The 15,782-nt window shown below is 40.2% G+C and overlaps 1 protein-coding gene across 1 annotated transcript; it reads right to left on the bottom strand.

Moving 5' to 3' along the window:
- Positions 1–7,396: 7,396 nt before the first annotated feature.
- LOC114662829 (40S ribosomal protein S27-like) lies at positions 7,397–14,055 on the bottom strand. Its single transcript, XM_028816515.2, has 4 exons — positions 13,923–14,055; positions 10,923–11,031; positions 9,733–9,843; positions 7,397–9,646 (listed from the first exon to the last, which is right to left on the bottom strand). The coding sequence occupies exons 1-4, from the start codon at positions 13,926–13,928 to the stop codon at positions 9,618–9,620; spliced, it is 255 nt and encodes an 84-aa protein (XP_028672348.1). The 5' UTR covers positions 13,929–14,055; the 3' UTR covers positions 7,397–9,617.
- Positions 14,056–15,782: the final 1,727 nt, after the last annotated feature.

The following is a 15,782-nucleotide window of genomic DNA, read 5'->3' as shown; positions in this document are numbered from 1 at the left end:
GTATCAGCAGGAGTGAAAAGGAAGGTCTACAGGATGGTAGTGAGCCCAGCTATGCTATATGGGTTGGAGACTGTGGCACTGACCAGAAAGCAGGAGACAGAGCTGGAGGTGGCAGAGTTAAAGATGCTAAGATTTGCATTGGGTGTGACGAGGATGGACAGGATTAGAAATTAGGACATTAGAGGGTCAGCTCAGGTGGGATGGTTTGGAAACAAAGTCAGAGAGGCGAGATTATGTTGGTTTGGACATGTGCAGAGGAGAGATGCTGGGTATACTGGGAGAAGGATGCTAAGGATAGAGCTGACAGGTAAGGGGAAAAGAGGAAGGCCTAATAGAAGGCTTATGGATGTGATGAGAGAGGACATGCAGGTGATGGGGGGTGACAGAACAAGATGCAGAGGACAGAAAGATAAGGAAAAAGATGACCCGCTGTGGCGACCTCTAATGGGAGCAGCCAGAAGAAGAAGAAGATTAGACGGTCAGCTCGGGTAGGACGGTTGGGAGGCAAAGTCAGAGAGGCGAGATTGCGTTGGTTTGGACATGTACAGAGGAGAGATGCTAAGGATAGAGCTGACACGTAAGGGGAAGAGAGGAAGGCCTAAGAGAAGGTTTATGGATGTGGTGATGGGTGTGACAGAGCAAGATGACAAGGACAGGAAGATATGGAAAAAAAAATGATCTGCTGAGACGACCCCTAATGGGAGCAGCTGGAAGATGAAGAAGAAAAGGATGGATTACTTCACCAGATTAGGTAATGATTTTATCTTTCTTCCGTGCTCATGTATATTTTGTTTTTTATCCCGCTATAACTGCACTTTCTTCCTTATTGTGTTGACAGGAAAATGCATGTTAGTTTGTGAGGGCTGCCATAAAATTCATGTAGGAGATCATACTGTATGTTTGCTGTCTGTTTTTTCTGTTTGGTTCATTTTAATACATTGGCAGATAATCATAGCCTAGCAAAGCTGGATTTGCTTCAAGAAGGTAAAAGCTCACCCCTAATGGACTTCCCTTCAGAACAGGTCATCCACCTGAAACTAAGTGTGTTCAGGCCCGGCCATTACTTGGATGGGAAGCCATCTAGCTGCTGGAAGAGGAGTTGTTGAGGCCAGCAGGGGTGCTAACCCTATCTGTGTGAGGATCCCAATGCTCCAGTGCAGTGATAAGGACACTGTTCCGTAAAAATGGCACCATCCTTCAGATGAGACATAAAACTGAGGTCCTGACTCTTTGTGGTCATTAAACATCCCTGGGCATCCTTCACAAAGAGCAGGGTGTATCCTGATGTCCTGGCTAAATTTCCCACCTAGGCCTAGTCATTATGGCCCTCTAATCATCCCCAGCCTCTAATTGGCTAACTGTCTCAACACTTCACCACCTGACAGCTGATGTGTGGTGAGTGTACTGGTGCAAAAATGGCTGTCATCGCATCATCCCAGTGGATGCTACACATTAGTGGTGGTTAAAGTGGCTCCCCGCTCACTGAAGGCTTTGATTTACGAGGAAAGCACTATACCAATGTAAAGAATAAATTATTACTGTATGGCACAGTTACAAACACACACACAGTATTGCTAATTAATCTATCATGGCATTAGGAAGGAACTCTTAAAAGCAAAATCGGAACATGGCATTGCATCCCAGCCAGGATTTGAAACTGGGGCCCATAATGCCATTCGTTGTACTGTGGACACACTTTTATAAATTAAATGATACTCTCACTCTTAAATCTGATCAATCCAATTCAGGGTTGGTGGAGAGCTGGGGACTTTCCTGTCAGCATTGGGTACAAGGTAGGAAATCAGCCTTGAACAGGGCACTGGTCCAACACAGGGCTCAATCGTGGACACGCTTACACCTGAATGGAGCTATTATGGAATCTCCAGTTAATCTAACATGTATATTATTACACATGAGGGAGAAAAGCCTATGCAGACTGCACACATGTAATGGGCAAATGCAGGATTTGAATCTAAGATAAGGCTAAAATAATCAGATCCCTTAACTGTTAACTGAGTGTTGCTAACAGTTTAGGATTGAACAAATTTGAAAATTACATTTTAAGTGCAAGGTGATGGGGACCTCTGGTGGCCACAATATAGTAATGCAACTGTCCTACTGAGTATCAGTTAACCTCAGATTTCCTGGTAGTTGGTTCCATCACAAGGTTAATGAGAGAGCCAGCTGGCCATGGAACTAAATTAACAGGTCTAACAAGAATCGGATTCTAATTAGGAAACGATGAAACAAAATTGGTTGTAATTTCTTAATTAGAAACACATTCTTGTTGTTCATTAAACCCATTATTTAATTCCATGGTCTCATTCCACCACAGTACACTTCTCCAGAACAGTTGTTGTTCCTTCTCCCAAGAGCACCATCCAAATATTTCGAGGGCCTGAGCAGATCAATATAACCAAGACCCTCACCTTTCTTTATTTTCAGATATTGTGTGATGGATGCAGGTTAGCTGGTCATGTGTGGCTTGTTTTATTTCATCGTTGGCCTGCTAATTAAGTAATAAAGAAACAATGAAGGCGTCCAAGTCTTAAATGGCAAGTTAGTTACAATTAAGGCAAAAGAGTCCATTAGCAGCAAAAATGGGTCACTAATTAAGAAATGGGTTAGAATGGAAACCCGCAGCTACAGCGGCATTCCAGGACCGGAGTTGGTGACCCCTGAAGTTCAGTTCACCTATTCTCGACTGTGCACTTCAGTAACTGTACTCAGTAGCGATAAACTTGTATGTTTTTTAGAACTGAAAGAAAACTTCCAGCTGGCAGGCAAGTCAAAGTGTGCAATGCTGGAAAAAAGACAGCAATTCTTTAGGCAGGGCAAGCAAATAATGATGTACGTTTACACAAAATAAAGAATTCTGTGACTGCAGATCAAACCATTTTTGTAAATATTCCTGATATCAGAATAATGACAATTAGGGTCTTGAAACAACACCAAATTGGAATGAAGCAGATCTGCAGAGCAGTCCATGAGAGAAACGGTGTTAAGGAAGTGAGGTGCAATATATGAACAAAAGTATGTGGACACCCCTCCAAATGATTACATGTGTTTCATTGTTAACAGGTGCATAAACTCGAGCGCTTATCCATACAATCTCCGTTGACAAATATCAGCATATCATTGTCATAGGATGCCACTTTTGCCATAAGTCAGTAAGCGTAAGATCTGCCCCTGTCAAGTGTGACTGCTATCAGTGTTTTTCGTATACAAGTATGGGAATCGTGAAAAGATGATTTTGAAGATTTTGATGAATCCCAACGTTTTAGACCTTCTTGAGCCCAAAAATGCCATTTTTGGAATTATGTTTCTGTGTGTGTATGTGTGTATATATGTAAATATGATAACTTGAGTACGCTTTCACTTAGGTCAACCAAATTTTGCATACAAGTATTAGGTGCAAAACATAGATCTCTATCAACTTGTGGGCTGTTTCCATTAACCGGAAGTGGAACTTTACCTTTTACTCATCTAGCTGCAGAGTCCGATTTACTGTATTCAACTTTACTTTTAGAATAACTGTTCAATATATTAATTTGATTTAATGTTGTTGATGGTTCTTTAATGTACATAATATAAAAATCTAATAATTGTCTTGTGGTTTACTCCTTAAATATCCATCCCCATTTCTGAGTATACGAGAACGTCGAGGGGAGACCACTCTCGATTTATTGAAATTCAGACTGTCTGTGTATCTGTGTGTAAACACAATAACTCAAAAACGCTTTGACCTGGTCAATGAGATTTTGTACTCCTGCTTTATATCAACAATAAGAAATCCTATCAACATTTGGGCCACTTCTGGCAATCGGAAGTGGTACTTTAACTGAATACTTTTGTGAATGTTCAAGTAAACTATAGTTATAATTACAAATAGATGATTCAAGTTTTGTATAGATGTAATGATAAAAAGCAAACAAATATGGTATTTGGGAAAAATAACTCATTTATTATTTTAACCACCATCTGAATTTTTTGTATAATTGAAATATAAATGTGTACACAATATTAAAAACTGTATTCAATATAACGTGTATTCTTTTAATAACTATTATTTTTATTTTAATATATACATCATCAATAACACGTAAACACTGAACATACCATGCAAATATAAAGATGTAATGGGAACAATAAGCTGCAACGTCCCCGTCATGTTCCGCCGTCATTGTCATAATTAAATGTAGCTAATGCAGTTTTACCTATAGCAATTTATTGCAACAAATATTATATAATACTAGCTGTGTAAGCCTGTGCTATAAAAAGCCCGGGGTCCTAGAAACCATTGCAATTGTCAGAAAAAAAATTGAAATGTAGAGATGTCAGGTAATTGAAAGGAACTACTCTGGGCATCTCTCACTTAGGAGGATTCGTTTTGCCAATGTGCATGCATCGCTTGTGCATTAGTAGCTAAGCGACTTTGTCTTTCTTTGGAGGTTTTGTTTTGCCAACATGCTCCCCTCGCTTCTGTATTAACGGCGGGAGGAAATGTAAAAGAGATACCGTTTTCCTGATGTTAGCAGCTAAGCAACTTTGTCTTTCTTCTGAGCTTTTATTTTGCTGATGTGCTGGCCTCACTTGTTTTATTAGCGGCTAATCGCAGAATAAATCTCGACGAGGCCAGAACAGCCGCCAACGATCGTCCTGCATGGAAACGAGTTGTGAAGGAGATCCGACAACCACTGGCACCCACAGCAGCGTATGGGCTTAGGAGCCGATCCAGACCCAACGCCAGCTAGGGATCAAAGAAGAAGACGAAGAAAGAAGAAGATTAGCGGCTAAGTGAGTTTCCTGTTTCCTTGGAGGCGGAGCCCTTATCCCGACTCCACCTCTCACTTCCAGGCTTTATGTGTAGATGTTTATATATAAAACTAACACTTTTTCTATGTTTTTAGGTGACTATAACTTTTTATTTTGCATGTAATCTAAATAATGCATATGTAATCATGAATAAATTACACCACCGTTTTCAACCTCCCTAAGTGCAAAAATATCATTTTAATATAAAGTTCGATTATAAATAGAGATAAATGATTGTGTATCAATATTATCAATTAGTTATGATGAGAAACAAACAGATCTGATATTTGAGAAATATTGTGCAACTGAAAGTGGCTCTGATTACCTTTTCTTCCATCTCAGTATACGAGAAAGTCGAGGGGAGCGCACTACCGATTTTTGTAATTAAAAAAGGTGGCTGTAGCTGCAGGTGTGTAAGACAGGTTCAAGCATGGGTAAAACGCGTGCCAAAAGAAATCTCTCAGTCCAAAAGTTTTAAAATATTTAGTGAAAATTCAAAGCAAATAATCCACACATGAATGAAAAAAAGGTTGTTACACACGTAGAATAAAAGGCCAAAGAATTTAGAAAAAATGTACCTTTAAACTTAGCTTTTCTTAAACTTTAGTTGTTTCTATAATTAAAGATGCTTTACTACTTCTTCTGTATTCTTTAAATGTACAGCGCTGCACATTCAATAAAGCACAGTCTTTCATGTTACTTGGCATGGTTTAAAACCATGTACCCTCTATGCCTTACACATGCAAAGGCAAGTCACTAACGGAGTATAAAGTATAGTCAGAGAGGCTAGAAATAGTTAGAATATATCAATTCAACTTATGGGGATTGTAAAAACCTCCCATAGACTATGCACTAATATTTAGGAAAATAATTATATAACTTAAATAACTAGCAAATGGCTCTTACAGTGGTGGTATGCATATGTTGCAATTGGATCAAGTATGAGGTACTGTGAAAGTATATGGAGTCCCAGCACTATGTTTTGATTATTTTGTGAAACATAATGTTTAAAGTTTGAAATTGACAAATCATCAAGTGAACTGTACTGCATAATATTGTGCTTGACAGTCTAAAATTAGTGAAATTCTAAAATGTATCAATATCAAACACAAGTTAATGACAAGCTCTACATTCTACAGAAAAAGTTATGTAGTCCTGCAAAGCAACCAATGCTTAAATCTGATTGAGTTTTAAAGAAAATTCCACACTTTTTGCATGTTTTCATCAGCTACAGTCTTCCCAATTCCACGGTGACGGAGTGCTGGTGCTGTTGCCTCGCAGTAAGAAAACCATGGTTACGCTTTGCGGGTCCTGTCTGTGTGGAGTTGCCCAAGTGCTTTGAGTAGTGAGAAAAGTGCTATATAAACGTAAAGAATTATTATTATGTCTTTGCCTTTAGTGTTAATGGCTGATTGTCCTCCTTGTAATAGCCATGAATTAACGCATCTTGCCGAATCAAAGCGTGGGAGTGGAGGGCCAGCCAATCGTATGAAGAGATGGCTGGAGGCAGTGCTCGTCAGTAATGAGGCTCTCATTGGAGTGACAATTAGATTCATTTGTGAAAACCCACATTCGCACCCACTTGATGAAACTGGAATACAACTAAAAGCATGCAGTGGAGGCTGCAGTTTTTTCAATGAAGTACTGATGGAATCCGTGAATTGTGTCTCTTTTAGGTAACTGTAGACCAGTTACTGCTGCCGAGGTGCCGATACGCAGTACTGTCGTGTACTGTCACAAAACTAACGGGAGTTGTCTCCCCCAGACTTTCTTGTATACTCAGATATGGGGATGAATATTTGAGGAGTAAACTGCAAGACAATGATTTTTATATTATGTACAATAAAGAACAATCAACAACAAATCAAATTAATATATTGAACAATTACTATAAAAGTAAAGTTGAATCAATTGGGCTCTGCCGCTGCATGAATAAAACAGTACCACTTCCTGTTAGCGGAAATAGCAAAATTTGGTTGACCTAAGTGAAAGTGTACTCAAGTTATCATGTTTACACACACACACACAATTCCAAAACTTGTATTTTCAGACTCAGGGAGGTCTAAAACGTCGAGATTCATTAAAATCTTGAAATCAAATTTTTGGACGATTCCAATACTTTGTATAGGAGAAAGTAAAAAAAAAAAAAAGCCCAGATTCTGTTATTATGAAGTGGAAGCATCAGACTGAGATGCCACTAGGGGCCAGTAGCCATTTTGCTTCTACTTGAATGTAGACTGGAAGAAGAAAGCAGGCAGGCAGCAAAGACGGTTCTTTTTTTAGTAATCACTGGATTATAAGGTTGCAGTTGGACAAGGGGTTCAAGGTAGTACAATGTCATGGCGGTTAAGACAATTTGGATGGCTAACCCCTGTCCACAATAGGCTCTCCTGGTACAAAATTAGACAACCCTGGGTCAAGAATTAGATGTGCAAGTGAGCCAAGTGTTTTGTGTGTTAGTGAGGGTGCTTGACTACTATTCGATAAGCTGACAGTGGGTGAAAAATGCAGAATTTATCCACAGAGAAAAGATTTTAAAAATAAAATTTTGAAAAAAAGAAAACAATGAAAATGTACAATTATTAATATGAAATTTTATTTTTACATAATGCCACTTACAGCAGTAGGATTAAGACCGTGCATTACAGAACCATTCCAAAGTGTATCCAGCAATGTATTCAGTGCTGGAAAATGATAAACACTTCAGCACATTCAATATGACAGAACAGTAAGGAAAGCAAGACAAAAAGTGTGACAGATTAAAGAATGGCCATTAAACGGCTTTCATTTATACAGTAAGTGCTTATCACAGTCACCGTGTCTCCAGAGAGGCCTACAAAAGAAGTTAGTGCATTGCAAACAATCAGGTGTTCCCTTTAAGAGAAAAAAGATCAATGCTTTCTTTAAGAAAATCAAATGTATTGCTGAAAGAAAAAAAATTAAACCCAAGTCTTCCAGTAGGAGGAGCTTTCAAGCAGTAAGTCGTTATTGGGAGCCATTTTGGCCCAAAGAGGCACACAAGGTGTGTTCTGGGAGTCTGGACAACTAGGCCACACTTGCAGAGCAGTCAATCGGACACAAATAAATTAGAAAACAAATATTCATAACTTAGTCAAATGTTGAATTTTCATATGTTTGTTTACTTTAGAGAGATCTCTTTTTTTGTTGATTTTTTTAACCAATGATTCATATGGTGGTAACAATATAATCACATGTATTAGTAGAGTACATAAAACACCCAGGTTTATAACAGCATTTTACAATATCATAGCTAAATGGGGGCTGCACAGTGGCATTGTGGTAGCACTGCTGCCTTGTAGTAAGAAGACCACAGTTTACATCCCAGGTCCTCCCTGGGTGAAGTTTGTATTTTCTCTCGGTGTGTGCATGGGTTCCCTCCGAGTACCCACTGTTTCCTCCCACTTTCCAAAGAAAGACATGCAGGTTAGGAGAATTAGCAACGTTAAATTAGCCCAAGTGTGTGGTGTGCGTTTGCCCTGTGATGCTCTGACGCTCTGTCCAGTTTCTGTTCCTGCCTTGTGCCCTTTGCTAGCTCGGTTATGCTCCAGCACCAACACACAGCACTGATCCGGATTAAGCAGGTTAGAAAATGATGTGACAATGACATAGCCAAATGGGATTGTGGTGGCTCGGAGTTGCAAAATCAACCAGAATGTTCAAGCAAATTATAGAAAAAAACCCAATCTAAATACGTTAAATAGTTCTCTTGTGAAAAGCGGACAGACAGACAAATGTCGGAATATATATTTTGATATATATGTTGTAAGACAACAGCCAAATAGGTAAATGTCATAATTTATTCTATACATTTTATAGCTATTGTCATAGAGAATATTAGCAGAATCCATCCATCCACTTTCCAACCCGCTGAATCCGAACACAGGGTCACGGGGGTCTGCTGGAGCAAATCCCACCCAACACAGGGCACAAGGCAGGAACCAATCCCGGGCAGGGTGCCACCCCACCGCAGGACACACACAAACACACCCACACACCAAGCATACACTAGGGCCAATTTAGAATCGCCAATCCACCTAACCTGCATGTCTTTGGACTGTGGGAGGAAACCGGAGCGCCCGGAGGAAACCCACGCAGACACGGGGAGAACATGCAAACTCCACACAGGGAGGACCCGGGAAGCGAACCCAGGTCACCTAACTGTGAATTTACTTAATAAACTTTTTTCCCCAAAGATAGATTTATAACCCACTCCTTATTTTATTGTCTTTCTAAATAATTATTTCAAAGATGTGTTAATATACTGATCTTTATTACAGGCAGAAAAGGTCAACTGGTAAATAAAATAAATTAAAAAGCTAATGAGCAAAACCAATGAATGACATCTCATTCTCTGATTGTTTCGATTGAGTACTTCCATTGGGGTAACACAGTCGCCTGATGCCGAGAGACATTTGTCAAACAGCTTTTCTTGTTTTTTTAAAAAAGTGGAGTAAATTAAGAATAATTTTGCTGGATGGTTTTCCATCAAGTTTAAATTTGAACACTCGGGTGGAACATGAAGCTTGCTTTCTATTGGCCTATCTGGCTCTTGTGTCCAATTGGCTTTTCCACAATATAATGAATTAGTTCAGCCTCCTCTTTAAGACCATGTAGGAACATTTTTAAAAATTTGTCTAAAAGAGGATCTCCCCACCCCACCCAAAGAACAACCAAATGCTAGATGGATGTAAGAAAACAGAACTGCCTGGCATTTTCCAGATTAGGGGGAAAGAGTGTCCCTTAAACCCAATTCAAGGATTCTGCTGCTTCAAGAGACTCAATCAATGCTGTTTTCTTCTGAATGAGCAACCTGTTGAAGCAAATTGAGACCAAGATTTTTTCCACAAGTTAAGCCAACAAATAACTCATGTTATCGAATATATGCTGTCACCATACCTTCCGTTAAGTGGCATTTCCCTCCAGTAGGCTGGCACAGCACATAAGAGCAGCCAGGACAAGGTACCACAGTCTGCGAGTGGCTGAACACTGTGGTGATCCTGTAGCAGCCTGGGTGGGCCCGTCACAAGAATGCATGTAAATCAAAAAGAGAATGAAAGACAAGGATAAGCAGGAGACACCATTTTCACCTATGACAAACATAACTGGCACAGATGCCACAGATGGCGATAAGGATTATCAAAGTTTCAGACTGCCAGTTCAGGGAGCTTTCAAACTAGCACCATCCAATGCTATAACTGTTTTTAAGCCTATGTACTATCCCTGAGGTGATGTTTCATATCACTCTATATTTTACAAAGGTTGGTAGACTCTCAAGATTGCGACATAGTGCAGTGATCAGTCAAGAGTCCTGCGGTGTGAAAGTTTCCTGGTAATTATAAAAGTCTTGAACTAAATTTAGAGATCTGCAGGAATTTGTTTGCCTTGGATAAGAGTTAGGGAGTGCGCTATTGAAAAAAGATTAAATCTCGATATTTTCAGGGACTTTGGTAACGATAATTAGACAATATTTTGCTTCCTTTAAAAACGTGCTTGAAAAGGTCTTATTGATCTAGCTTGTAGGATATTAGCTGCAGCTTACTAATGAGATTAATGAAAACAATAGTTAAAGAAAACAAGTCTTATTCATTTACTTAACCCTTAAACGGTCACAAACTTGGGGGGTTAATGCACACCTGCATGCCAAGAAAGATAAAAATGGAGCCATCTGGGCCATGTAAGTTGTGTCACGTCCAAGGAACACTTCACACTGCATTTCACAGAAAGTTCCTCAAACCAGTTATCAAGAATAGTGGTTGTGAGGGTCTTTTCATAGCTTATGGAGATTATACTGGAGTGCCGGCCTTCACTGAATGAACTGTGAATTCTCTTTAGGGTTCTTTATTTTAGAGATTGGTGGAAAATCTCCGAACATTAACTGTAAAAAATATGCCGTAATGCAGATCTAAACTCCAGAAAGGGCCATATCTTGTGCCTCGCCATTACAGAGTGTGTAAGATGTGTTTCAAATAAAGGACCGTGGCTCAAAATGAAAGACATTAACACATTATTTAAAGTACTATATAACAGACAGACATACCAATTCTAAAATTTTCATTCCTTGATTACATTTTCTACCAAAATCTTACCGGGACACTTAACATCCATGAAGTAGGAATTGGGGCTTTGCACCAGACGCTTCTTCTTGTGCTTCTGCCTCTCTCTTTCAAACGGCGGATGCAACAGGTCTACAAAGAGCTGCAGAATTAGATGGAAAAAAATATAAAATAACTAAAAGTCAGGCAAGCATGGTGGTGGAGCTGGGCCAGGCCCAGCTGTAATCACCAAGACTGTCCATCCAGCACAACCATTTGGACAACACTGTGGGGTACTTATTTTAATTCAGTTGTTTAATAATTGCGGTGGCGCAGTGGTAGCGCTGCTGCCTCGCAGTAAGGAGACCCGGCTTCGCTCCCTGGGTCCTCCCTGCATGGAGTTTGCATGTTCTCCCCATGTCTGCGTGGGTTTCCTCCCACAGTCCAAAGGCATGCAGGTTAGGTGCACTGGAGATCCTAAATTGTCCCTAGTGTATGTGCCCTGCGGTGGGCTGGTGCCCTGCCCAGGATTTGTTCCTGCCTTGCGCCCTGTGTTGGCTAGGATTGGCTCCAGCAGACCTCCATGACCCTGTGTTAGGATATAGCGGGTTGGACAATGGCTGACTGACTGTTTAATAATTGCATTGCAGCTCCAATGTCTTGGGCTTGAAGCCTTAAGATTGAACTTTCTGGTATTCTGGTTTTGAGCCCCCGGCCCAAAGATGTGTGTCAAGTCAAACAGTTACTCAAAGTCAGTCTCAGGTGTGTGCAGGAAAGTGCCTACAAGTGGACTGGCACCCAGTTTAGGGTGTGTTCCTGCCTTGAACACTGTGCTGCTGGAAGGGGCTAACAACGCTGCAGCTCAAAACTGGATAAACATGGTATAAAATGTTTCAAATTGATGTTTTAGAGATTTCTGAACCCAACTCAATAATTTTGTGAAAAACAAAGGGGATCGGGAAATAATTCTTTTATCTCGTATTCCTGGTGCCACTTTTCTCATGTTAAGGACACTTTTTGTATTTGCTTATGTGAGATCTCACATAAATACAAAAGTAAATCAATACAAAACCAATCAAGTGGCACAAAATGTTTACTGAGATTTGGTCTTCCAAAAGGAAATTGCACCCAGAGGTGTGAAAGATTATTGCAGAAAAAGAGAAATGCTGAAATGGGGTTGGTAGACAAGTCTTCTTTTAGAATGGCTGCATGTCATGATATTGTTTTTTATTTTCTTTCAAAAATGGATTGTGTAAATTATTTTTATAATAGTTTTTTAATAGCAAAATGTGGATCAATACTCAACAACTGTTTTGGATGTATTTGATAAGTCTTTAAGCTTTTATTTTCTGGTGAGGGTGGCACCAAGGTGCAGTGGTAGAAACTGCTGCCTTGTCATAAGGAGACCAGGATTCACATCCTAGGTCCTTCCTGTGTGGAGTTTGCATGTTCTCTCTGTGTCCAAGTGCTCCGGTTTCCTCCCACACTCCAAAGACATGCAGGTTATGGCATTCGTGATACTAAATAGGCCCCAATGTGTAGATGGGGTGTGTGTGTGTTCACCCTGCAATGGATTGGTGCCCTGTCCAGGGTTTGTTCCTGCCTTGTGCCCTATATGCTGGTTGGGATTGGTCTAAGTGGGTTAGAGAATGACTTACTTTCTCGTGATGCGCCATTAGCTGCCAGTGAAGGCAAGATATTTTAAAAGATGTACTGAAAACACTTTAGAACACAACTTTGCATGGCAAATGCAAATATACTGTATATGTAAAATAAAAATAACTTTAAAAATACACACCTTATTCTTTAAGATCTAATGACAATCCACTCAAAGGCTTAGGGTGCAAGAAGTTTTGAGAGTTGCATGCACGACTACAGCAACATGCCCAGCTGCGATTGCCCCAACAGGAAGGGTGTGTCATCCAGCATATACTCTATATAAGCTATATATCTTTTCATTCTTAAATCCAGGAATTAATTTTTGCAAATATTTTACGACGATTTAATAGGTAAAATTATGATTTAGGCACATGTACATAATAAAACACAAAGATGCCACCTGACAAATTGGCACAAATTGTAGATGAGAAGCGACAACATAACATGAAAAAGTTTATCATATCGTATTGCCCAAATTAGATAGATAGATAGATAGATACTTTATTAATCCCAATGGGAAATTCACATTCTTCAGCAGCAGCATACTGATACAATAAATAATATTAAATTAAAGAATGATAATAATACAGGTGAAAAAAAACAGACAATAACTATGTATAATGTTAAATATTAACGTTTACCCCCCCCCCCTGGTGGAATTAAAGAGTCGCATAGTTTGGGGAGGAACGATCTCCTCAATCTGTCTGTGGAGCAGGACAGTGACAGCAGTCTGTCGCTGAAGCTGCTCTTCTGTCTGGAGATGACATTATTTAATGGATGCAGTGGATTCTCCATAATTGATAGAAGCCTGCTGAGCGCCCTTCGCTCTGCCACAGATGTTAAACTGTCCAGCTCCATGCCAACAATAGAGCCTGCCTTCCTCACCAGTTTGTCCAGGCGTGAGGCGTCTTTCCTCTTATATATTATATTATATTATATATAATTATATATTAGGAGAGATTCATTTAAAATCTGAAAGTGTCGCCGTCATGGTATCGTGGCTATCCGAAAGGCTCAAGGCGATTTACTGAAAGTGCCTGCCGCGACCCACCACGACGCTTGCGCAGAACGGCGAACATGCCCGGGCATGAACTTGGGGTACCTGTTTCGCTCCACAGCTTTCAGAGAAGCCGTTGAAGATTACAAACAATGTCACTGCCCACATTTCACCAGCATTAAACAAAATCTCGGGGAAAGAAGCACATGGTTGAATTAAGTGATCTGCAAAAGCTGTCACCCTTCCAACTTTCCGTACTTTCGTTTTTTTCCACTCGCTCCGACATATTTTAGCTCCAAAACTAAAGGATAACACACTACTAATTATGAATTGCGCACAACGACATTAGTCCATTTGTTTTGTGTCAAATAAAAAAAAAACAACACTGTGCAACTTACTGGCATTTTAAACTTTTCGTTTCTTCGGCTTAACGACTTTGGGTAATTCAGCTCTCGATGTCGTCTCTGTTTCTGCTCTCAGCAGGTCTCTGCCCTCTGTAAACAGGGACACGTGCGCACTTACATAGGAGACCACGCCCCTCCCCAGACGAACTCCACCCCCAGAAATGACGGAACCAATAAATGACTTTGTAATCGAACAAGCTATCACGTTTATCTGTTCGAGTGCTAGACGGGCGATCGGCACTTCTCACGACAGACCATATTATTAAAACAGAAAAGAAAAGAAAGGACAAAAGATAAGTACCTGATGTTTTATTATTTTTTTCAGAAACCGATTAATATTTAGGCTAACCAACCTGCAATGGTCCGTCCTGGGTATGACGTTAACCTGCATCCAGCCCTGCTAGCTTGCCTACCAACTTGCAGGGTGAAGTCGGGGGTTGGTGGCAGGACTGGCACTCCAACTGATGAAAAAAAAAATCTCAGTGTTCCATTCCATTGCAACTAGAGTGGCGCTGAGGTGTCGCCTGTTGCACGGCTGCAATCGAGTCCTAATGTGGAATCCTGAGGTGGTTTGTTGTGTGGTGGGTGTGGCAACGCGCCGTATCAGTGCATGCTACTGTATCCGGAACACCTAAGAATTCCCCAGAAACAGCTGGAATCTTTAGGTGGGTACATGGACGCCTGGGCGACCCTCACCAGGAAAAGCGGTTTGAGATGATGATAATGTGTCCGTCTGTCCGTCAGTTCTCTGAATACAATTCAAATTTAAGGTTCAGAGCTGTAGTATTTTGTAAGGTAGGTTGGGAGCATGCGCTGATTTTACAGCGCGTTGCCGCACCCACCACACGACAAACCCCTTGGATTGGGACCCGAGTGCAGCCGTGCAAGGTGTGACACCCTGGAACAGTGACGTGCGGTGAGGTTCATGGCTAGTGAGGCACGGACTCCTTCAGGTTCATATTTTTATGAACCCAAAAGAGTAGCGTATTCATTACTCAATTGGCAGCATGCACATTGACTACTGGTTATGTTTCATATCTCATCAGCATTCTTTACACACACACACATATATAAGGCGCACATTTGGCCAAGACAGAACGTTACATTTATTGAGGCAACAGAGAGCGCATTTGCTCCGCACCCTCCATGTGTTCCAAATTTGCCGTTGCAATTCCACAATTCATATTCATAAAATACAAATGAAAGTATTGAGTGGCGTACAAAAAAACGGATTTCAATTTTGACCTTAATTGAAATATTTAGTTGTTTATTAAAGCTCTGATGCTTTGATCAATTTTAATAGACTGTTCAACAAAAGGATAACAAGAAAAACAAAAGAATATTTTATTTAATGTCAAAATGTTGTTTTTAAATATTGGATTGTTTTTTTCTTAGTCTGATCCCATTTTTTATGAAGTTGAAAACCGTTTATGGTCTTACCTTTATTTGTAAATGAAGTCCATGCGTCTGTCCTTCTCTACCAAAATCTCCATCACTTTCTTGTAAAAGACATCCTTATTTTCCTTTAATTTTAAAAATCTTAATCTTCCATTTTGGCAGTCAGTCGAAACAAAGAAAAATAAAACGGACCGCTGCAATGCACTAGACTTTCTGATATCGCTAAATTACTGGCGCAGCAAGGAGCACCTGTTGGGCTCACAGGCTCACGGTGTGTCATGGTACTGTCTGCCTCACCTTGTGCCTTTTCACTGCAGTTTTAAGTCAGATCAGAAAGACTACATATGTCATACATATTCATTAAAAGATGTTAGCTAGACTGTGGAAAGTCAGTGTATAATAAACGTGTCTGCACACATATTGGCGACATACAGAGAAACAGCAACAGGCGCACGC

This window comes from Erpetoichthys calabaricus, chromosome 12, assembly GCF_900747795.2.
Source record: "Erpetoichthys calabaricus chromosome 12, fErpCal1.3, whole genome shotgun sequence".
Classification (NCBI taxonomy): domain Eukaryota; kingdom Metazoa; phylum Chordata; class Cladistia; order Polypteriformes; family Polypteridae; genus Erpetoichthys; species Erpetoichthys calabaricus.
Note: the sequence above shows the minus strand (reverse complement) of the source record. Positions and strands in the feature narration are given on the sequence as shown.